This window comes from Corticium candelabrum, chromosome 5 (genome assembly GCF_963422355.1).
Source record: "Corticium candelabrum chromosome 5, ooCorCand1.1, whole genome shotgun sequence".
In the NCBI taxonomy this organism is placed as follows: Eukaryota; Metazoa; Porifera; class Homoscleromorpha; order Homosclerophorida; family Plakinidae; genus Corticium; species Corticium candelabrum.
In genome coordinates this window covers 6441552-6461551 of record NC_085089.1, presented here as the reverse complement: position 1 = coordinate 6461551, position 20000 = coordinate 6441552, and the positions used below count along the sequence as shown (strand labels likewise).

At 39.6% G+C, this 20000-nt stretch overlaps 7 protein-coding genes across 8 annotated transcripts in view; 4 read left to right on the top strand and 3 right to left on the bottom strand.

Annotated features, from left to right (window-relative positions):
* Nucleotides 1-668, top strand: part of LOC134180254 (uncharacterized) — a 1021-nt gene extending 353 nt beyond the window's left edge. The window contains exon 1 of the mRNA XM_062647357.1: nucleotides 1-668. This exon is cut by the window's left edge and continues 353 nt beyond it. Coding sequence (XP_062503341.1) covers nucleotides 1-613 — 613 coding nt within the window. The 3' untranslated portion in view covers nucleotides 614-668.
* A 677-nt stretch (nucleotides 669-1345) lies between these two features.
* On the top strand, nucleotides 1346-2516 carry LOC134180258 (uncharacterized). Its single transcript, XM_062647363.1, has one exon. It carries the CDS (start codon nucleotides 1448-1450, stop codon nucleotides 2345-2347), a length of 900 nt encoding a protein of 299 aa, XP_062503347.1. The 5' UTR covers nucleotides 1346-1447; the 3' UTR covers nucleotides 2348-2516.
* Nucleotides 2517-2785: 269 nt separating this feature from the next.
* Nucleotides 2786-5127, bottom strand: LOC134180255 (syntaxin-5-like). 2 transcript variants are annotated; one of them, XM_062647358.1, is made up of 11 exons: nucleotides 4875-5077; nucleotides 4747-4808; nucleotides 4536-4591; nucleotides 4402-4472; nucleotides 4300-4341; nucleotides 4171-4245; nucleotides 4058-4114; nucleotides 3924-4002; nucleotides 3772-3869; nucleotides 3116-3237; nucleotides 2786-3057 (listed from the first exon to the last, which is right to left on the bottom strand). In XM_062647358.1, exons 1-11 carry the CDS (start codon nucleotides 4935-4937, stop codon nucleotides 2898-2900), a joined length of 885 nt encoding a protein of 294 aa, XP_062503342.1. In that variant the 5' UTR covers nucleotides 4938-5077; the 3' UTR covers nucleotides 2786-2897. The 2 variants fall into 2 exon arrangements, with proteins under 2 accessions (XP_062503342.1, XP_062503343.1); XM_062647359.1 differs by having other exon boundaries at nucleotides 3772-4002; nucleotides 4875-5127.
* A 62-nt stretch (nucleotides 5128-5189) lies between these two features.
* On the top strand, nucleotides 5190-6790 carry LOC134180256 (protein N-lysine methyltransferase METTL21A-like). Its single transcript, XM_062647360.1, has 4 exons — nucleotides 5190-5252; nucleotides 5718-6040; nucleotides 6104-6215; nucleotides 6286-6790. Exons 2-4 carry the CDS (start codon nucleotides 5756-5758, stop codon nucleotides 6678-6680), a joined length of 792 nt encoding a protein of 263 aa, XP_062503344.1. The 5' UTR covers nucleotides 5190-5252; nucleotides 5718-5755; the 3' UTR covers nucleotides 6681-6790.
* LOC134180259 (centromere protein X-like) lies at nucleotides 6684-8970 on the bottom strand. The gene is made up of 6 exons (XM_062647364.1): nucleotides 8768-8970; nucleotides 8653-8704; nucleotides 8543-8596; nucleotides 7572-7603; nucleotides 7457-7513; nucleotides 6684-6969 (listed from the first exon to the last, which is right to left on the bottom strand). The coding sequence occupies exons 1-6, from the start codon at nucleotides 8801-8803 to the stop codon at nucleotides 6955-6957; spliced, it is 246 nt and encodes an 81-aa protein (XP_062503348.1). The 5' UTR covers nucleotides 8804-8970; the 3' UTR covers nucleotides 6684-6954.
* Nucleotides 8971-10438: 1468 nt separating this feature from the next.
* Nucleotides 10439-13957, top strand: LOC134180253 (dual specificity protein kinase splB-like). The gene is made up of 12 exons (XM_062647356.1): nucleotides 10439-11772; nucleotides 11836-12224; nucleotides 12283-12401; nucleotides 12467-12503; nucleotides 12568-12723; nucleotides 12785-12852; nucleotides 12909-13017; nucleotides 13099-13146; nucleotides 13203-13295; nucleotides 13353-13466; nucleotides 13526-13611; nucleotides 13667-13957. Exons 1-12 carry the CDS (start codon nucleotides 10446-10448, stop codon nucleotides 13854-13856), a joined length of 2736 nt encoding a protein of 911 aa, XP_062503340.1. The 5' UTR covers nucleotides 10439-10445; the 3' UTR covers nucleotides 13857-13957.
* Nucleotides 13958-15844: 1887 nt separating this feature from the next.
* LOC134179957 (N(4)-(Beta-N-acetylglucosaminyl)-L-asparaginase-like) lies at nucleotides 15845-18604 on the bottom strand. The gene is made up of 10 exons (XM_062647003.1): nucleotides 18476-18604; nucleotides 17277-17543; nucleotides 17157-17217; nucleotides 16953-17004; nucleotides 16840-16895; nucleotides 16714-16757; nucleotides 16572-16647; nucleotides 16409-16516; nucleotides 16206-16339; nucleotides 15845-16142 (listed from the first exon to the last, which is right to left on the bottom strand). The coding sequence occupies exons 1-10, from the start codon at nucleotides 18585-18587 to the stop codon at nucleotides 16054-16056; spliced, it is 999 nt and encodes a 332-aa protein (XP_062502987.1). The 5' UTR covers nucleotides 18588-18604; the 3' UTR covers nucleotides 15845-16053.
* Between the last annotated feature and the right edge of the window lie 1396 nt (nucleotides 18605-20000).

The window sequence follows — 20000 nt, the reverse complement described above, 5'->3', positions numbered from 1 at the left end:
CGAGGCGGAAGCTTTAGTTGCGGCTATATTTTGTATTGGCGTGTTTGGAGTGCCAGGCGTCGGTGACGGCTGCACTTGGCGAGAGCACCAGCGCATTGCTCTACACTATGCTGCAACGAGTTTCAAGTTGAAAACTCGAGTAGAAGATGTGCTGAGAGAGTTGTTTGTGAAGACGGCCGCGTTCGATGACAAGAACGGGCCTGGCTTATCGGACTTTGTGCGGTATACTGACTGGGCCAGGGAGTTCAACTCGAGTGACATCTATGGGTTTTTGTGGAACGTTGGAATGCTACGAAATCATTGCATAACGTACCCGACTCAGTACAGTATGAGGGGAATGAATGATAGGGCAAGACGTGCTCTGTATGGATTAATCGATTGTACCGTAAAGCGGCCAGCTTCGTTTCTATGTGGAGGACATCACTATGCATTCTCTAACCATCCGATTGCATCAGACGGTCCGTTTATTATCGATCCGAAAGACCCAAGTAGGAGAACAAAGCCAATTAGTGGGCAATACTACACAAAGTATCCTTGGATTGTAGTTTATCACAAGAGTATGGCTCTTTACCCTGATGACTATAATGCGTATACGGGAGAGCATGACCATTGAATGAAAACTGTGAACCTCGCAATATAATTAGTGAATGATGATAGCCAATTTGATGGTTGCATTTTACATGATATTTTCATACTTGCAGATATGAGTTGTGTGATATAAATATGTAATTAATTACTCATGAGGTGCGGAGATCGAGTAGCAGTTACACTCTTAGAATACAATTTTGTGACAAGTAGCTGCTGCTTCTACATATAAGGACGTAGCTTATGACATTTTACAAGTACCATCTGGTACAGTATCAGAATAGATTGCAGCAGAATCCTGGATTCTCACAGTGCTGTAGTGTGATATGCCTGTGTTTGAGTGTGGTACGTGCTACTGTAGAGTACTAAAATAGTTTAGTGTTGCAGTAAACACCGATTACAACATCAGGGACAATGACATCATGGCTTACCTCAGGTGCTACTCCAAGGCCAAGAACCCAGAGCTCTTGAAAGGTGCAATTTACCTTGCACCCATTGATAATACAGTTGGTAATCAATGATACACAGTACAACTTCACTTTATAATCAAATGGCTAGAAAATGCAAAAGTGCAATACATACAAATAAAAAAATTAATAAATACACGTGCCACAGATGTGATTAGCACTATACTAGCAACACACGTGCACAACAAGAAAACGCGGATATGAAACAAATTTTACTTGTTTGTAACAATATTTCATCGTCAACTACAGTACACTGTAGTACAGTACAGTACAGTACAGTATGATCTCTAGTATGCCAACGAAAGTCAAAAGGGGAAGAGGCTGGCTGCGCTGTGTACGTGCGGTATGTATACGTATTAACGTTATCCGGGTTTTCCGTGGCGGGGCGTACAGCAATGGCGGAAGTACGCTGCAACACCCATCTTCTCGACCTGCCCGACGAGGTCATAGTACAGTGTTTCTCATCACTAGACTTTCCGTCCATATTGAACATTTCACTGTCTTGCAAACGACTTCATCGTTTCTCGAAATACGACGAGGTATGGAAGGGCGTCTATTTCCACGTGTGGCCGTGCAAGAACGACGTTGCATCGCATCCTGTAGTCCAACGTGTACTACACTGCAACTCCTGGTACGAATCAGCACGTTACCGACGACGTCTGTATCAACGTTTGTCTCACATGATGAGTTACCCGAGTTTCCGGTTTGAGCTAGATCACGGCAAATACTCGAAGTACGCTCACAATATTAGTGTGGAATCCCTAGTTGCACTGATCCTTTGTATTGGCGCGTTCGGAGTACCCGGTGTTGGTGATGGATGCACGTGGGGAGAGCACCAGGGCCTAGCTGTGGGCTACGCTGCAGAAAATTTCAATATGAAAACAAGAGTGGATGATGTGCTGGAAGAGTTGTTTGTCAACACGACTGCATTTGATGACAAGGAGTCTGGGGTTTTGGACTTTGTGAGGTATACCGACTGGGCCAAGCACTTCAACTCTAGTGATATCTATGGTGTCCTGTGGAATACTGGATGGCTGAGGCTTCATCCTATGGTAATAGAGAGACATCCACAGAGAGAGGGAGCCATATCGTTGGGACACGTGAATGATAGGATGGGACAATCGCATCCTTTGTATGGATTAATAGCTTGCACATTGAAGCAGCCGGCTTCTTTTATGTGTGGAGGACACGAGTATGCGTTCTCGAATAGTTCAGCAGGCTCGAACGGTCCGTTTATTATTGATCGGAAAGATTCCACAATAGAAAAAAGAGCGGCAACGTGCCAGTTAGTGTAGATACAGGCACAGGTATTGTGTTAGAGTGCATTACTTGCAAGTTGTGTTTGTCTGAGTGACTGGCATTATATTAGCATTGATCATTGTGTAATGTATAACAGAAAATAATGCAAGCAAAATCAAAATACACAGCAGAAAGTGTTTTAAGTGTGTGTGTGTGTGTGTGTGTGTGTGTGTGTGTGTGTGTGTGTGTGTGTGTGCGCACATGTGCATGTGTGTGTGTGTGTGTGTGTGTGTGTGTGTGTGTGCGCACATGTGCATGTGTGTGTGTGTGTGTGTGTGTGTGTGTGTGTGTGCGCGCGCGCACGTGTGCATGTGTGTGCGTGCATGTGTGTGTGCATGTACGTGTGCATGTGTGTGTGTGTGTGTGTGTGTGTGTGCGCGCGTGTGTGTGTGTGTGTGTGTGTGTGTGTGTGGAGTACCAGCTAATCAATAGAATCAACTGACCAATACACATTGTTATATCTGTCAAACATTTATTAGCCGTGTAGCAAACTACACCTCTCATCTGATAACTACTCTTTTATTCTTGTCACCGACTTAGTAACCATTATGTCATAAATACAACAAAAATTATGAAAAATACTATCAAGACAACAAATATCTTGATAATAAGCCAGCGATTAGATGATACAGAATGAAAATATTTCAATATCTCAGAATGTGCTGCTTCAACGTTCATCTCTGCATCTTCAACGTTAGCATCAATCCTAAGAGTACAGGTTGATGTATAAAAAGGGAGATACACGTAACATGCTGGTGATTCACCTAAGTACGTGCTCCTCTTGTTCTTTCACCATAGTAGCCAACTGCTGAAAAATTCCTCCTAATTCAACTATCGTTGATTCTATACTTTCCATTGTTGCTGCACGCTCTTTTATATACTCCTCCTACAGTAAACAACCCCATTTTAGCCTCATACTCCCATCTCCATGACAACTTACATACAATAATTACATTTTGACTGCAAGTTATATAAATCAATTGTAACCAGTGTAAACGTTTACAGCAGAACATCAATTCTACTTAAATTGATTACCTTTTAGAAATCCTAGCTCTCGTTAAAATTTACGTTATTGATTCCGACAAATAACATGCAAGGATGTTACCCAATGTAAGACAAACTTGACAGTTAGATCTCTTGCACATAAGAGCTGCCAAAAAATCAAATTTGTCCAAAGCAATGAAAGCCAGTAGTCAGCTGTAGGATGTTACTAAGAACTAGTCAATACAAACTACAAATTCAAATAAAAACTATAAAATGAGTATTGTCCACCTAAGACCAAGATGCAAGCTGGATCCTTTACAACAAGTGTAGAATCTAACATGCATGAGTAGACCGTTTGCTATACTTTCCATTTACATGATGCTATTGGCTGTTTATCTACAGTATATACTACTTCACGCACATTATACAGACTCACCTGTTGCTCCAAAACTTGCATTTGGCTCCCATCTCCCCCCATATCTATCTTGACATCTCCTCTATGTCTTGCATATGAAGGATCGTCTCTCAACAGTGCTACACACAATAAAATTAGTTTACCCCCTTCAGTCTGGTAACAGATGCCTGTACCCGACGCAGACGGAACCATTCTTGATGCTACCGGTGACTGGGCAAACTGATCTCTTCTCTCCTTCTGTCTTCGAAGACTCTATCAACGTATGAAATTAATAAAATAACTCAAGGCAAGTATGAGCGTAACCTACCTCTGTCCGTGTTTTCAGCACAGTCTTGAAGTTAGACGACATATTAGCTAACCTCGTCTGAAACAATACAATGTTTGACAATAATCACAGCTGATTCCAAAATAATGGATTACTTGAAGTGACACGACAACTGCACTTGAATGTGCATTCAGTTGAGTTCTATTACTGCCTCTTCTTGATTTCACAAGCTACAAACAAACAATGTTAACTCACAGTTTAGAAAATGACATAACAAATCCGACTTCTTGCAATTGTGCAATCTGCCGATTCAAACTGGCAATGTCCTACATTGAGTCAAAGTCAATTGAAACAAATTAAGAAATTCTGTCTATTACAAACAGCACCTCTTTGATAATATACGTCAGCTCTTGAATTTCCACAGACGAGTCATTGAACAGGGACTTGCTCTTTGCCACTGTACAAATGACGCACATTGCGGTCACGTGACACAGGAAACAAAGACCATTGCCATTCTTACATATCGTCAGCTTTTCTAGTTTGGCGTAGGTATTGCCAATATCACCGGCAATGCGTCTGAAAATCAACAGAAAATGCTACACCGTCGTAAACACACAGAAACACCTAAATACACAGAAACGCCTAATTTCCCTATTTACATGCTTGCCCACCCTACATTCCCTACAGCTAGATACGCCACACACTGTTCACGGCATTCAGCCACCCCTTACTTCGCTATTTGACTAAAGTCTGAACGATACTCTCTCTTCTGAGGCGGTGACACTCGAGCAGGCTACAAAAAACCACGAATTAGACGTCCGAACCCAACTGTGCGCTTTAAAAACGAACACAGACGTACTTGTCTTGTCTGTATCGACTTCACAGCGGACAGGAATTCCGCCGTTCGGTCACGGCAGGTCATTGAATCGACTAGAAACGTGGTAGGGAACGTCTGGTGTCGAGATTCTCCCGTTTGACGATAAGTTGAAAGATCGTCTCCTTCGTCTCCCGCTGACTGGCCTCTGTGACGACGTCGCGACGACACTGTCGGCTCCAGTTCAAATACAGTCCCGTGTTCAAGTACAGTAGGCGACGTGTACAATAGCGTGCGGTATCGATGACCTCATTCGTTGATATCATAAAAACGCTGCTTGGTACTGTACAGTGTGTACAACTCTGCTTGCGCGCGTTAGGCTTTGTGACGCTGTTCTTCCTGTGAGGTTGAGCTACGGTTTGAGTAAGTCATTGTTTTGCCTTGCCTATGATTGGACTCGCGTTGCCTTGCAAACCTGAGACAATGCGCGAGAACTTGCTATATCTGGCATTTTATTTATTTAGACCATTAAATCATTAGAAAAATTCTATTGCACATTTTGTAAGTGACTAGCAAGTAACCAGTAAACGTCCAGACATTTCTATCTACTTAGTTGATTTGGACCTTTTGGTTCCATGCCGGAAATCCGTTTTGTTGATCTAGATTAGAAATGCCAGCTGTAACCTTATATAATTATAAATACCTACATGTAGGCACAATAGTTTAGAAGTAATCCATGGGTAGCAGTAGGTCTAATATCCATACATCCCATGTATAGGGTCTATTGCATTGAATAAATGCATATACTTATTTGAAACGTCAGATGTGTGACGCATAATCAAATTTGACGAGTTGTTCAATTTGTTTGTTTTTTCTATCTCATTATAGGATGTTCAGATAAAATCAGCTATAGTGCTGGACGTGTTATGACTGCCAGTAGTCTCCATTTGCATCGTTTCTTCTGCTTGGTATCAATATCAATTGCTATGGATAGTACAAGTGAATTGCCCTGTGAAAATGAAGCTTGTAGAAGCACATTGCAGACAAACAATGTCCCGTCTCCTTCAAGTTGCTCGGCTGTGGTGCTCTATGTTGACCACATGCATTTACCTTTTGAACAGAGGGAACGTCAGTTTGTATTCTGTGGTCACACATTTATGATTAATCAAATGTGGAGAGAGTCAGGAGTTTCAGCAGTTGTGTGGAATGCGGTGAGTGGCATTTGCTAAAGGTACTGGTATTTGGTGAATACTATAATCACTTTATGTTTGCAGTCTATTTTTCTGTCTGAATGGATGGAAAAGAGTGACGTAGACTGGCATAACAAAACAGTTCTAGAACTGGGAGCTGGCACTGGCTTATCAGGAATGGTTGCCAGTGCACTTGGTAATGACTTATAAACCCCACTCTACTACTCTACTACCTGAATTTGTTCACTTCCTGTACACTTGCATAGGTGCTCAGGTCACAGTGACCGATCGTGCTGTAGCTCTCGATCTCCTCCAGTCTAATGTTGATCAAAATCGAGAATTTCTACACGAGACTATACAAGTGGTTGAGCTTGATTGGGAGCAAAACCTGCATGAATTTGCAGCTGCCTCTCCTGCGTGGGATGTCATCATTGGTGCAGATATTGTGTACATAGAGGAAACGTTTGATGCACTATTGGCTACATTGAGACATCTTTCTAGAAAGACTACTGATATCTACTTGGCTTGCAAGATTCGCTATGATCGAGATAACAAGTTTTTGGAGTTGATGAAGAACTACTTTATGTGGAAGAAGATTGCATACTCGGAAGGTCATGACATAACTCTAGTACATGCTAGACTTAAAGTCAACCAAGTGTAGAATATGGAAATATTTAGTAATTCTAACATAACATGTCACTATGAACCTCAATGTTCCTGAGCAATATCTCAACCAGCTCCACTAACCAAATAAACACATTACAGTTGCAGTATGTTCCAAAATAATTATCTAGCTAGAATTCTGTGAAAGATTGAAGACTGTTGTTAATAGGATTAACATATGTACTGTACACCAGCAAAGTCATGAGGGTGAATGGCCATATGTACATGTAACTGACATTAGTCATACGGCAATCTTGCATCAAATCACATCACTAGAAGTCCAAAAGCTACAAAAATGAAACAAATCAGTAAAACAACTGACTGATGTGACTGATGTTATTGATCGTTTTCTTAGAAGCCTTCTAGACATTAGTTGAATTAACTTCAAAAAGAGACATTGCATTCTGTGTGATAGCAACTTACGCATAAACATGTGCACAAGTGTGTGTGTGTGTGTGTGTGTGTGTGTGTGAGTGTGTGTGTGTGTGTGTGTGTGAGTGTGTGTGTGTGTGTGTGTGTGTGTGTGTGTGTGTATGTGTGTGTGTGTGTGTGTGTGTGTGTGTGTGTGTGTGTGTGTGAGTGTGTGTGTGTGTGTGTGTGTGTGTGTGTGTGTGTGTGTGTGTGTGTGCACGCACCATGTGCATGTGCATCACACAAGCCACAATTAAACATAAGCATAGGCACTAGAACAACTATTATAAATCTTGCACAACACTCACACGGCACGACAGTGTGCATCACACAGGAAGAAAAAAACTTATAGACAAGTCTTACCAATTGTGGTAAAGTCTTTTCTAGATGTTCAACCATCACCACTGAAGAAGAATCTGCCTATTTAAACATGTATACTCAACAATCGTTAGGAATATCACACAATATGTAAAGATACCTTTGCAAACTGGGCAGATCTTGCAGCAGCTTCTAAATATTAAAACATAAAAAACTATAGTTACCTTGTCCAATATATACATGTACTGAAAATAACAAAAATTCTCCTAGGTATTGTAAACATTCAATAAAACAACTGATCATACCTAATAAATCATCTTAACTAAACATTGATACAGATAGTTAGTTTAGACCATGGTCATGTGACATGCAACCAATCACAAGTGCTATTTAGATGCTGTATCATGTATTGCGGCAAGTGAAAACTGTGCAATAAGTAAGTGTAAATGTGCAATAAGTGAGAGTGCAATAATAATTACCTGGAAGTAACATATTGCACACTTACATTACGTGACCAAGCATGGTATAAATTACTTATTATATCCCTCCCTTGGCTTTGCTTAGGGCAATAGCCACGCCCTCATTCTTCTAAAAGCCATATAGCATGCTAATCATACAATAACCTATACTTATCAAATCAAAATTGTAGATTGTAAATCACTCAAACTTTCTTTATTGGCATTGACTGTAAACAACCGACACCAGAAGATATGGCCATGTGTGAGTGTATAACATAATTGATTAAACTACATGTATACTACGGTATTGTAAGCCTGGTCAACTAGCAACTAGCAAACATACTGCACAAACTCAAATTTACTATGCACTTTCCCACTATATGTTTCTAGTAAGCCACACAAGACTAAACTCTGAAAATCGATACCTTGCCACATCTTATACACGTAGTAACTGCTCTTTGTTATACAAATGTATATGAATAGAATCTCCACTGTCACCACCAACATTAGTAAACATACTTTATTCTCTAATCTCATGCATGTTAATTAATTAATTAAATAGTCTTTACAAATTTTCTACCAGAGTGTCTACCCACCGACTTTAACCACACATAGATTTGCACATTTGTAAACATTTATAATTAGTAACAATGTATTCTCCCATATTTCGTACCGCAAACAAATATTCGAAGCATCTCCGCAGTGAGTGCGAGGGCATCACTTCCAACTGTATGTAGACACATCTCTTGAATTTTCTCACCACGGTTTTATTATTTCACTTGCCTTTTGTTTTCTTGTCTTTGAAAAAGAGATACAACAGCTTTCTTACAGTCTCCTAGCAGTGGTATACACTCTAGTAATTATTAACTTGACATTTTACATAATAACGCAGGCTTACTGTTCTAAACGTTTGCTTTTCCTCATCGACGTCCATGTCGGTAGTAGTTGTACTAAGTAATATTTGTCTGACTTCGTGAAACCGTAAAACGAGAAAATATTATCCGGGTTCTGCGATAACCTCGAATTCCTTACAAATTACTATCACGTGCACACGGCAACGCGTTAACTTAATACGTGATTTGCCACACGTTCACAACTAACACCAGAGACTCATAGGTTTCATGTACACATGTGGTTCTTTTTATTTTTGTAGACCGTGCGTATTAGTAATTTGTCATGCATTCGTAGTAAACAAATGAGATAAATGAATGATTTATTTCCATCGCATTGCAACCTCTGACTATTTATCAAATTCTCTAGCTAAAGTGTGCACGTAACACTAGAAATTTGATATCCCTGATCCTCCATTGCGCGCGTGTGACATTTATATATATATATATATATATATATATATATATATATATATATATATATATATATATATATATATAGGCATATGATCACGAGTCAGGTGACCTGCTGGTCGACTCAGAAAAGACGGTATCTTGAAAGCAGCCCCTGTACATGTTTGATCTATCATGTTCGTAAGTCGCTGCTTCATGATTATCTGGACGATACAATTGGCAAGTTACATACCAAACAGCTTCTCTGGTAATTCTGTATACATATATAGAGTAATTGGAATTAGTTTCGCGTGTTAACCTAAACTAAATTTTATTATAGTATACAGCTAAATTTACTGCATGCCGCAGATTGCTACATACCTACATAAAGACAGCAGCAGCAGAAGCGGATTTACCGTAGTTGTCCAGTATGTAAAGGGCGCCGGGTTCCGCATAGTTAATTAATTAAGGTCATTGGGCTGCATGCTTCCAAAACTCCTGGTGATTACTGCACGTCGAGTAGTGGTGTCTGTTGCTATTCTAGCTCACAGAATAGCAACGTCTACATAGAATAGGTTTATGTAGACTGCTTACGCGTACCTCATAGAATACGTCTGCATAACTGTTAGAGACCTGGATTGTCTAGCTCGATCTGTAGCGCCTTTCAGTTCTGCTGCTGAAGACTTTACATAACCGGGCACTATTGGGTAAGTAATGTCATGGCTTTGAAGGGGCGTTGGTTGGTTGTTTTATTATCCAGGCTGAGTTGCATGAAACAAGGTTCCAGATCACTTCACTCAGTCTTTTGTTTAGCTTCAGAGTGTCAGGGCTGGTCAATGTTCAACAACAGTTGTTTTAAATTTTATACTGGTGCAAGCAAAACAAGATCCTGGGCAGCTGCTATGAATCAATGCAAAAAAGATGGAGGAAATCTGGCATCCATCGCCAGCAGTGAAGAAAACAAAGAGCTGCAAGACTTGATCACTCAAAAAAGTATTTCCGATATTATCAGGTTGATATGGATTGGTTTTCATGACATGGCCACGGAAAATAACTTTGAGTGGTCTGACCAATCAAATGTAACTTATGCAAATTGGGCTAGTAATGAACCAAATGATAGACTTGGTCAAGACTGCGTAGCCATGAGAGCTAGTGATGGAAAGTGGATTGATGTTGATTGTACCACCACTTTTATTTCACGAGAATACTTTTGTGAAAAACGTAAGCCAAACATAATGCACAACTTGCAAATACACACGTACAAACGAGCACACACACACACAACTTAAATTTATGTTTGTAGCTCCTAGCTCTCTTTCCAGCACTCAACCACCACCAACTAAAGTACTTCAATCACAACCACCAACAATTACACAACCTCCAACAACCAAGCCTCAAACAACAAAACTGGTTACAACAAATAGTCCAATAACAAGTCCTCCAACAACAAATCCCCCAACAACAAAACCTCCAACAACAAATCCTCCATCAACAAATCCCCCAACAACAAATTCCCCAACAACAAATCCCTCAACAACAAATCCCCCAACAACAAATCCTTCAACAACAAATCCTCCAACAACAAATCCTTCAACAACAAATCTCCCAACAACAAATCCTCCCACAACAAATATTCCAACAGAAAATGTTTTACCGACCAACCTTTCAACAACAAATCCTTTAACAAAATCTCCAGCAACAGAAGTTCCAACAACAAAAATTCCAACAGCTAAACTTCCAACAACGAAACCTCCAACAACAAGCCCACTAACAACAAACCCTTCAACAACAAATTCTCCAACAGCTGATCTTTCAACTGCAAATCCTCCAACGGTAAATCCTTCGAGACTAAACTGTCCAACAGCCACTCCTTCAACAGCAAATCCTTCAAGAGCAGTATTTTCAACAATTCCTAACACAACAATTAAAATCGGAACAATGACACATTCAACAACAGGAAGAGTAACGATTACCTCTCCAACAAAACAAGATCCAACTATGTCCAGAACAACAACTACAAGCTCATCTATACATGTCTCAACTACCAAAATAGCCACAAATCAACAAGCAACAAAAATTGTAACAACAAGAGCTCCAACTAACGCCAAATCGTCACACAGTGCAGGGACCCAGTTGCTTTCTTCCAAATCACTAGCTACCACAACAGCCACAGTGACAACAGTAAACCAGCAAATAACAAGAATGCAATCAACTCAAATTCTAACATCCACAAGTGCAACCGAATCAAGACAACCAAAAAGCACAAATAACCAGTCCGAGCCGACTAGTTCATATGACTATACAACTTCAACATCAACAGCAAATGTAAGTGATCACTTTCCACTCTTTACTACCAACGACTCACAAGGCACTGACAAAACCATAACGCAAGGAATTAAAACAACAATGAACATTATCGATAAACCTAGCGTTTCTGATCAACCAGATACTAATCGCAATGCATCTTCATCAAGTAGCTTAATAAACTCCACAACGGTGTACATAGCCGTGAGTGCTGGAGGTACTCTCCTGTTGGTAGTTGTAATAGTTGTGGTAATAATGATTTTACGAAGACGTCGAGGAAAGCTAACATTGGGTCGCAACTCAAAGCAACAAAAAGGTAAAAAAATTGTGTAATTGATGAACATGCCTTAGTGATATATTATTGCTTCCCTTTGTCTAGTCATGAAAGATAATTCCATTTATGCTAAGAATGAAGACATCTGTACATTGCAACGACATCAAAATAATGTTAACTCAGACACAAAAACAACTTTCCAAATAATGAATCCCGTGTTCAATAAAGCCATACCAGATGGGACATCTGAACACAAAACTTTCGTAAATGTAATTCCTCAATACACTAATTCAATTGCAAGCAGTCAGATCTCAACAAACAAAGGTTCGAGTTTTGGAAGTGAACAAGAAGACTATCTGGAACCCATTATTACAGCTAAAGTTGCCTCCTTCACCAGCTCAGTAAATCAAACCAAAAGTTTGAGAAGCGAACAAGAAGAATACCTGGAACCTATTACTACAGTTACACCTGCATCCATAGCCAGCTCGGTAAAAGTAAGGTTTTATTAGACACATGTAATTTTGGTAAGCTTTAATGTGATCTACATAACAGGAACGCATTTATGTTGAACCAGCAAGAACAGAGGAATCACTGTATGTGCAATTAAAGCAATGGAAACTTCCAATAATTGATCAAAACACTATCAAAAGAATCAAGGAGCTGGGATCAGGGTATGAAAACTTTTGGTTTTGACATGCCACACCTACTTGTTACTAAACCCATCTATTTACTGCAGAGAGTTTGGCACCGTTTACAAAGCCAAGTGGAAAAAAGTACAAACCTATATGCTACATAGAACTACCAACAGTATTTTTTATAAACAATACTAACTTGCAGAGTCAGCAAGATCGCAGTCTCATTGTTGCTGTGAAAACGCTGAATGCAAACGAACCAGGCAGACACGTAAAATTTCTTCGTGAAGCAGCAATCATGGGTCAATTCAACCACAAGAATGTTGTTGCCCTCCATGGAATTGTTTTAGCTGGGAAGCCTGTAAGCACAGTTAGCTACTAAATTAATTAACAAAACAAATTTAACACATAACTCTGTCTAGATTATGATTGTTTTTGAATTTCTTGCAAACGGAGATCTGAAAGAATTTCTTGTGAACCGTCAACCCAGGTAGCAATCTACTAGATCATTTTAGCTCTGAATTCTATATCTTTGTTTACTTGTAGTGATGACTCAAGCCAGTTGCCTACTGACACACCTAATCGATTGCTGCGCATGAACAGAGAAATAGCAGCCGGCATGAAATATTTAGAAGCAAAGTCTTTTGTTCACAGGGTATGCAGTAGAATCTTCGCAATCTCAGACTCCTACATCTGCCTGTGATTGTGTAATTATTGTGCAATTTTTCTATACTAGGATCTCGCTATTCGAAACATCATGTTAGATTTCAATGAAACTTGCAAGGTACTGTATAGATTTTAGCATAACAAACTGATCAATTCAGGGACTGTTGTTATTAGATTGGAGACTTTGGATTGGCAAGAGATTTGGATGATGATGCATACTATGTTACAAGCGGTGGTAAAATACCAGTACGATGGACAGCACCCGAGGTACAGTCATATGTAGCAAATTGGTCACATGCATAGAACAAATGCTATACATTATAGGCACTTGAATACCGTAAATATTCAACAGCAAGTGATGTGTGGAGTTATGGTGTAGTTTTATATGAGATTTGGTCGATTGGACAACGACCATTTGGTGCAGTTGGCAACAAGAAGGTAAAACCAACAGAGCGAATCCAATATTACAAGAACAACAGAACATGTCTCTTTGTTAGATCATGCAAGATATCTTAAATGGATATCGCTTGCCGCCACCACCAGGATGCCCTTATGCAATCTATCGATTGATGATCAGTTGCTGGTAAGTTTGTTCATATCATTGCAATTTGATAGTCTGACTTTCTATTAATTACTAGGCATCCTGACCATCACCGTCGACCATCGTTTCGAAGGGTTGTTTCTTATTTGTCTACTGATGACTTGGCATTAATAACAAACAAGGCAGGTGAAGAAAGAGTGTTGGGACACCTTGGGGATAACCTGGACGTTTCCAAGCATATGTATAAAGATCTACAAACGACATACATCGGAATGACTGATCAGTGACAATAAAGTTTCTCAGCTACCATTCTGTTTGAATTTGTATGAAGAAAAACTTGTAGTTTAAATAGTTTGATGTGAAAGTTAAGTAAATTGATTGATGTGATACACAAAGCTTTGTTTGTAACATTCATATATATATATATATATATATATATATATATATATATATATATATATATATATATATATATATATATATATATATCAACTTGTGACACTTCCAACTTGTCAACAGAAATTTATAGTTACCAAAAATTAACATCACACTCCATCTATTTCTAAGTGAAATAACTACAATAACGCTTCAACTTTCCAGAAACATATTATGCAAATAGAGCATTTTTTGATGCTGTATTTACAAGTAACATAAATTTCATTGTGTGTACAATTGGGTGCAAGTTGTAATAACAGTACCACTTGACAACAGATTCGAGGTACGTTTTCATCACATTATGCATGTCCTGTATCAGCTGCTGTTTTCATGCAATCAGTAAGTCAACATATTCAAATACATCCCCTACTGTACGCAAAACAATCCTCCTGCTGCAGTACTAACCTTTCAATTAATAGAAGCGTACAACAGCATACAAACTTACAAGATAATACCTGTCCACACTTGCAACTGGATCACGATCCAATCACAATATATCCACATTGGGATGTGGTTTCAATCGCAATCGGTCGAATCCAATTAGAAATAGATAGGCATTACCTTCATGTACGCTACGAGTGTAGTCGGAACATCTATCCCTGCTCTCTCATCCTTGTTCTCGCTCACCTTGCGTCACTGTATCAATGCTTTCCACAAGTAAAGAACCCACGCGTACACATCGGTCATCATTCACGTGATACCGAACAAGAATCGAAGGTATTGTTTTCAAAGTCCAGTGTGGACGCTCGCTACCCCAATCAGATTGCGATCTGCACAATCGCGATCCGTTCTGGTCTAGTATAGACAGGCCTTAATTGTTGCAAAGTTCAAAATCAACTACAGGAGAATATGACAATTTCAACACATTACGTATATTCCTGTAGCCTACAGAAAGGTTACTGTACAGTACAATTAAGTAACTGGAAACTCAACTACAATTTCGGCATCAAATAATGAAAGACATTTTCTCATTTAACTGTTTGTCCATCTGTGACCCTAACACTACTAACTCTAAGTCTGACCCTAATCCTACTAACCTTAGTCAGGAGCTGCCTTAGTAATGTGCAAAATGGCAGGTTGTCTGTAGATTGTTATCAACTTTGAAAATCATATAATACAGCCACTCTTACCATATTACTGTACCTCACTTTCAATGGCAAGATGCATATGTTATTAGCGGGGTGTAGCAGAAAGGGCAATCCAATGACTCTGCTACCAAAACGGCATGCCATTATAAGGCAGGAAGTGCATGTATAAGTCAAGGTATAGCGTGAGCATGGTGGCCACGGCAATGAGGGGGAGAACAGTATAGAGGAGTCTCTTTAAATCACTCAGCAAATCAAAACCAACATAGACCACTCAGAAAGACCTGAAGACAACGAAGACAAAGTAGTCTTCGACTCATTAGTGTTCATAGCTGTAGTTAGCTATTTCCTATTGCATTGTAGCTTGAATTTAATTAAAGGAGACGAGTATGAAGAAGCTGCAGACTGAGCTACTGTAGAAACTTACACTAATAGGCATAGAAATAGGCATTTCATAGTTAGGTTGGATGTCTTGGTAGCTGAACTGTTGCTCACAGTTTATTCTACTAATACTGGTAGTTATGCAGTACGATTATGGCAATCTGTGTTTAGTGTGCAGCTGCTGTTAACCTATAAGTGAGACAAGCTCCCGGTTACTACAGCATACTGTTAATCCCCAGGGTATAATGGCATCCTGCTGAACTGGTGTTCTACCACGATGCCATTGAAAGTGAGGTAAGTAAAGAGAAGTATATTTAGAAGATAAGTAAGAGTACAAGTAAGTGAATAATTAATCATGTCTGTACGATAAATAACTGTACCTTAATACCAGTATATATACAGCTTATAAACAACTGATCAGTTCCACAAATGTACGTGAGTTAAGTCAACTTTCTGATTTGTCGCATAAACATTTTTATATTATGTGACAATCTCCAATTCTACATATATCTGTATACTATCTCACAACCAATACCTACAGATAAATCAGAATTGATGTAGTTTTGAGTTAAGAAGTAACAACTCAAACCTTGGGAGCAGTAAACACTTCAACCTCACCATGAGAAGTGCTCCGTACGGAGTACCTCATCTGAAAGCCATGACAAGCTCCTCCTAAAGTATTAGAAAATCTTGACATCCAAGTTTAAGACTATCCATGGCACCATTCCACCATACCAAAATGCCCAGTCTTATTAACTGCAATCACTCCACCACTAAAGTCAGGGTAATACTTCATAATCCTACGTATTGTGTTTTCTGATGCTTGCTGAGGAGATACTCCCAATCGCATGCTTTCTACAATCTGATATCTACAACAGCAACATACAAACAAAGCGTTTGAAAGCAATAAGAACACAATAGACATAAAGAATTAATACGTTGGAAGAAATCTCATCATAATATCTCCATTTCCAGTAGCAGCTGCTCCCCCCACATCATTGTCTATGTATGCTCCTGCTCCTGCAACTGGCGTATCACCAACTCGCCTAAATGTGGCAACAACATCAACTAAAGCCAAACAGTCCCTCAATTATTGGTTACCCTGGTACTTTAAAGCCCACACCATTAGTCGAGGTTCCACCTGCAACAATTCCATTCTTGTCAATAACTATCATTCCTGTAGAAAAACCAGTACAACGATATACAACGATATACACCTATAAGCATTAAATATTTTTTATACCAATAGTATCATGCCCAATGATTTGCTCCTTTAGCTTTCTGTGCCTATACATTAGAGACATCACATAACAACACAATACGTTCACCCTGTAGTTCAAAATACTACAAGTATTTCCAACATACATACTCTTTACTAGGTAGATGATATGGACCACAGTGCTTGGTAGGATCAGGAACTACATTCTAAACCACAAGCACTAATATTTACTAAGTTGTGATGCTGCTTTACACACTACATACCTTCCAGTGATTAGGTTGACAATGTTTATCCTTCCAGTTCTCCCACTGTTGCCTGAATGAGAACAAGCAAATATATACACAGACCACTCTTACTCATCCACATATACAAACAACTTCTCATGCTTCCATTAAAATGTATTTACGCTGTATTTATATTTAATTAATATTTAACAATAAATAATTTTATACTAAATTGTAACATACCTTGAGAACTCAGTTTGCAGACTCTCGTTTGTAAAACCCATTTGAACTGCAAACCGTGTTGCTAAGTACAGATACAATTTATTACCTTTGCCTTCATAAACTAACAAGACACTACAATACCATCATCTCCTACTAAGAATGTATGATCGGTATGTTCCATAACTTTTCGAGCAACGGATATTGCTCTCTTGACTCGTTTGAGACACCCTACTGCACCGACATCGTGTGTTACCCCGTCCATTATCATCGCATCTAGAGTCGTCTCTCCATCTTCATTGGGATCGCCACCGAAACCAACACTGTGATCACACTGCTGTAATTCGCACTCATTACATCCGCTCTCTACACTGTCTAATGCACTGCCATTCGACATTAGAGTTGCCCAAGCTATATATGTAACACATAAAACAAAGACAAGATCAATGAATTCATAACTCACATTCCAAAAAAACATAACCATCTGTTATGGTCAAGTTGTTTCAAAATGTAAAACAGTTGGGTGCCAATATAATAAACACAGATATCAATGCTACATGCAACGTGGGTGTACGTGGCCTTTGTTTGTGCTATGATGGCATAGTTTGCCATGCATTTATCACTCACTACTAACTAAAATATCTTTATAAGTAACAGTAAACTCCTGCTAAACCATGAAATAATTACAGATACTAAGTCACTGTCAAATACACTCGACGTGTGTTGATTACGTTCATGTGCGTGCGTGTGTGTGTGTGTGTGTGTGTGTGTGTGTGTGTGTGTGTGTGTGTGTGTGTGTGTGTGTGAATAGGACGTTACTATTAATTAAAGCAAAAAACAGTAAACTAGACCAACAAGACACACTACACAATTGCAAACTTGTGATCAAGAGTTATTCAGGTAAAAAATTGTTGTCATAAATTAAGTTAGCGAAGGTACTTTTGTGGCTGTTTTGTTGTATACTTAAGACTTGAAAAATAAAAAATACATTAGATTTATTTAACTAATAAGTAATCACCATTCAACATCTAATAACAAAAAGTCAACATTTAATAATATTAAATAAATCCTGTCAAAAACGTGCATACAGTCGTAGATCCAAACCACTACTGTTTACTACAGCTGCTTCTTTCTGGTCATGCTCCAATTTGTATGCCAAAGAATTGAATCTGATTAATGTCCTCGTGAACCCCGACCGTGTCTACTGATCGAAATAAATTGTCTGACAGTATGCACACAAAACCGTTAGGCCTAATGTCCACCAATTTATCCAGCAGTACCACAACAACACATGAAAAGCTGAAAATGCATGGTGTAAGCGTCTGTCGTATTCATTTCGTCACCTTTCTCGGTAGCATTCGTAAAGGGCCAAGTGTTGATGACTATCGGAATACTTCCATCCGTCCAAACGCAAAGTACCGACAGGATCAGTATCAGACCACAAGCAAGCGACATTGCCCAACTGTTTTGAAACAAACCAAAAGCGCATGCTTGACACCTTAGAACTCTAAAGCGCGCTAAAACAACAGCCTGACAACTAATTAAAGGGCCACTGCACAAATCGAAATAATTTTTTAAGTTAAATTAAAAAATCTACATGTTTTTAGTCTAGCAAAATATATGTAAATTCTTAGCACGCGTTTTGAGAGAATGAGAGCAGTCCAAAGCTACTTCCGCAATACTATTTCCGGAATGGAGCGGGTTAGCACACTGACGTCAGTGGGGCAGAGTAGCGCTATCAAACCTACTAATGAGTATGACGAGTGGTTCAGAAACGGCACTTTGGAGCGACCTTGCTACGCGTAGGGATTCGGGAAGCGATTCAGAGGATTCGACGTCGTCGGTTTCTTTGTTGAGCGAAGTGCTGGAGCACGCGGGAGAGCAATCTCTCAGTTCGTCGACATCGTCATCTGAACGCTAGCGCAGCTAGCAGAAGACGTAGTCTCGCGTAGCCAGACCCCTTTCCGCCGCGTCTTCCCCGGCGAAAAGGGGTCTGGTGAACGGCCTTTGATGTCGCTGGATGCCGCGTAGCCAGAAATCGGCTATCTAGAGACCGGATTTTGTTTCTTAAACGCTTCACTAAAGACCAGACTGGTATGCACGCAGTGCAATCCTATCTCAATAGCTTCTCGTTTCGTAGAGAACAACTCGAAGACTACAGCTAGAGTCGTTGCTGTTTGTGAAATCTGCATGTCTACAGCAGCGATTAAACGCGGCCGCGGGAACGTTGACGTCGACAGGCTTCGATTTCATGCAGACATGATCGACGTCGTACGATCTAGCGTTGTGCGCTCGTGTCACAACGGAGACTGAATGCGAACGTACTCGGTGCTGTTTGCTGTTTGCTGTTTTTTTCACGTCTAAAGCGACCGCAGACAGTCCAGAGTAAGCAATATCTGGAAGGGCTTAGAGCTGCATGACGTCATCGAAACAAGATGAGTCGTCTTTCTGTGTTTGGGTAATCATTTCATGTGTTTTGTGCTTTGCTTTGATGAACACATAAAGTAGCAACCAGGAAGAGACCACGTTGTGATTGAAGTAATATGAACGGAAGCAGCTTGGGTTGCAGACTTCACTTCTGACACTGCATGTCTATCTGTGGAACACGCAAGTCTCTACTACTTACATTATATGATATCTGCCAGGCCCTGAGTAACCTTTACGTAATGATCAACACTGCATGCATATACTGCATGATCATCATGTATTAATTCATAGATATACATATATGGTAGTCCATATATAGCTAGTCTAGAGTTTTTTACTAAATCTTTTGTACTAAATAGACAACAGTTGGTCACTGTTTCTTCTGCTCAGATCAAAGTTGGGATCCCACTATACATTTCCATCAGATTGTATTGATTTGCA

Excerpts from the sequence above, each read along its gene's own strand:
- LOC134180253 (XM_062647356.1), top strand. The coding sequence starts at position 10,446 with ATGTTTGTAGCTCCTAGCTCTCTTTCCAGCACTCAACCACCACCAACT. Across the intron at positions 12,504-12,567 it reads ACAAAGCCAAGTGGAAAAAA|AGTCAGCAAGATCGCAGTCT; the intron begins GTACAAACCTAT and ends ACTAACTTGCAG. Across the intron at positions 13,018-13,098 it reads CAAAGTCTTTTGTTCACAGG|GATCTCGCTATTCGAAACAT; the intron begins GTATGCAGTAGA and ends TTTCTATACTAG.
- LOC134180259 (XM_062647364.1), bottom strand. The coding sequence starts at position 8,803 with ATGGACGTCGATGAGGAAAAGCAAACGTTTAGAACA. Across the intron at positions 8,705-8,767 it reads AAAAGCAAACGTTTAGAACA|GAGACTGTAAGAAAGCTGTT; the intron begins GTAAGCCTGCGT and ends TACCACTGCTAG. Across the intron at positions 7,514-7,571 it reads GATCTGCCCAGTTTGCAAAG|GCAGATTCTTCTTCAGTGGT; the intron begins GTATCTTTACAT and ends ATGTTTAAATAG.
- LOC134180256 (XM_062647360.1), top strand. The coding sequence starts at position 5,756 with ATGACTGCCAGTAGTCTCCATTTGCATCGTTTCTTCTGCTTGGTATCA. Across the intron at positions 6,041-6,103 it reads CAGCAGTTGTGTGGAATGCG|TCTATTTTTCTGTCTGAATG; the intron begins GTGAGTGGCATT and ends TTATGTTTGCAG. Across the intron at positions 6,216-6,285 it reads AATGGTTGCCAGTGCACTTG|GTGCTCAGGTCACAGTGACC; the intron begins GTAATGACTTAT and ends ACACTTGCATAG.
- LOC134180255 (XM_062647359.1), bottom strand. The coding sequence starts at position 4,937 with ATGACCTGCCGTGACCGAACGGCGGAATTCCTGTCCGCTGTGAAGTCG. Across the intron at positions 4,473-4,535 it reads ACTAGAAAAGCTGACGATAT|TGGCAAAGAGCAAGTCCCTG; the intron begins GTAAGAATGGCA and ends TCATTTGTACAG. Across the intron at positions 3,058-3,115 it reads CAAGAGGAGCACGTACTTAG|GATTGATGCTAACGTTGAAG; the intron begins GTGAATCACCAG and ends CTGTACTCTTAG.
- LOC134179957 (XM_062647003.1), bottom strand. The coding sequence starts at position 18,587 with ATGTCGCTTGCTTGTGGTCTGATACTGATCCTGTCGGTACTTTGCGTT. Across the intron at positions 16,648-16,713 it reads CATTGGGCATGATACTATTG|GAATGATAGTTATTGACAAG; the intron begins GTATAAAAAATA and ends GTTTTTCTACAG. Across the intron at positions 16,517-16,571 it reads GTGGGCTTTAAAGTACCAGG|GCGAGTTGGTGATACGCCAG; the intron begins GTAACCAATAAT and ends TGCCACATTTAG.
- LOC134180258 (XM_062647363.1), top strand. The coding sequence starts at position 1,448 with ATGGCGGAAGTACGCTGCAACACCCATCTTCTCGACCTGCCCGACGAG.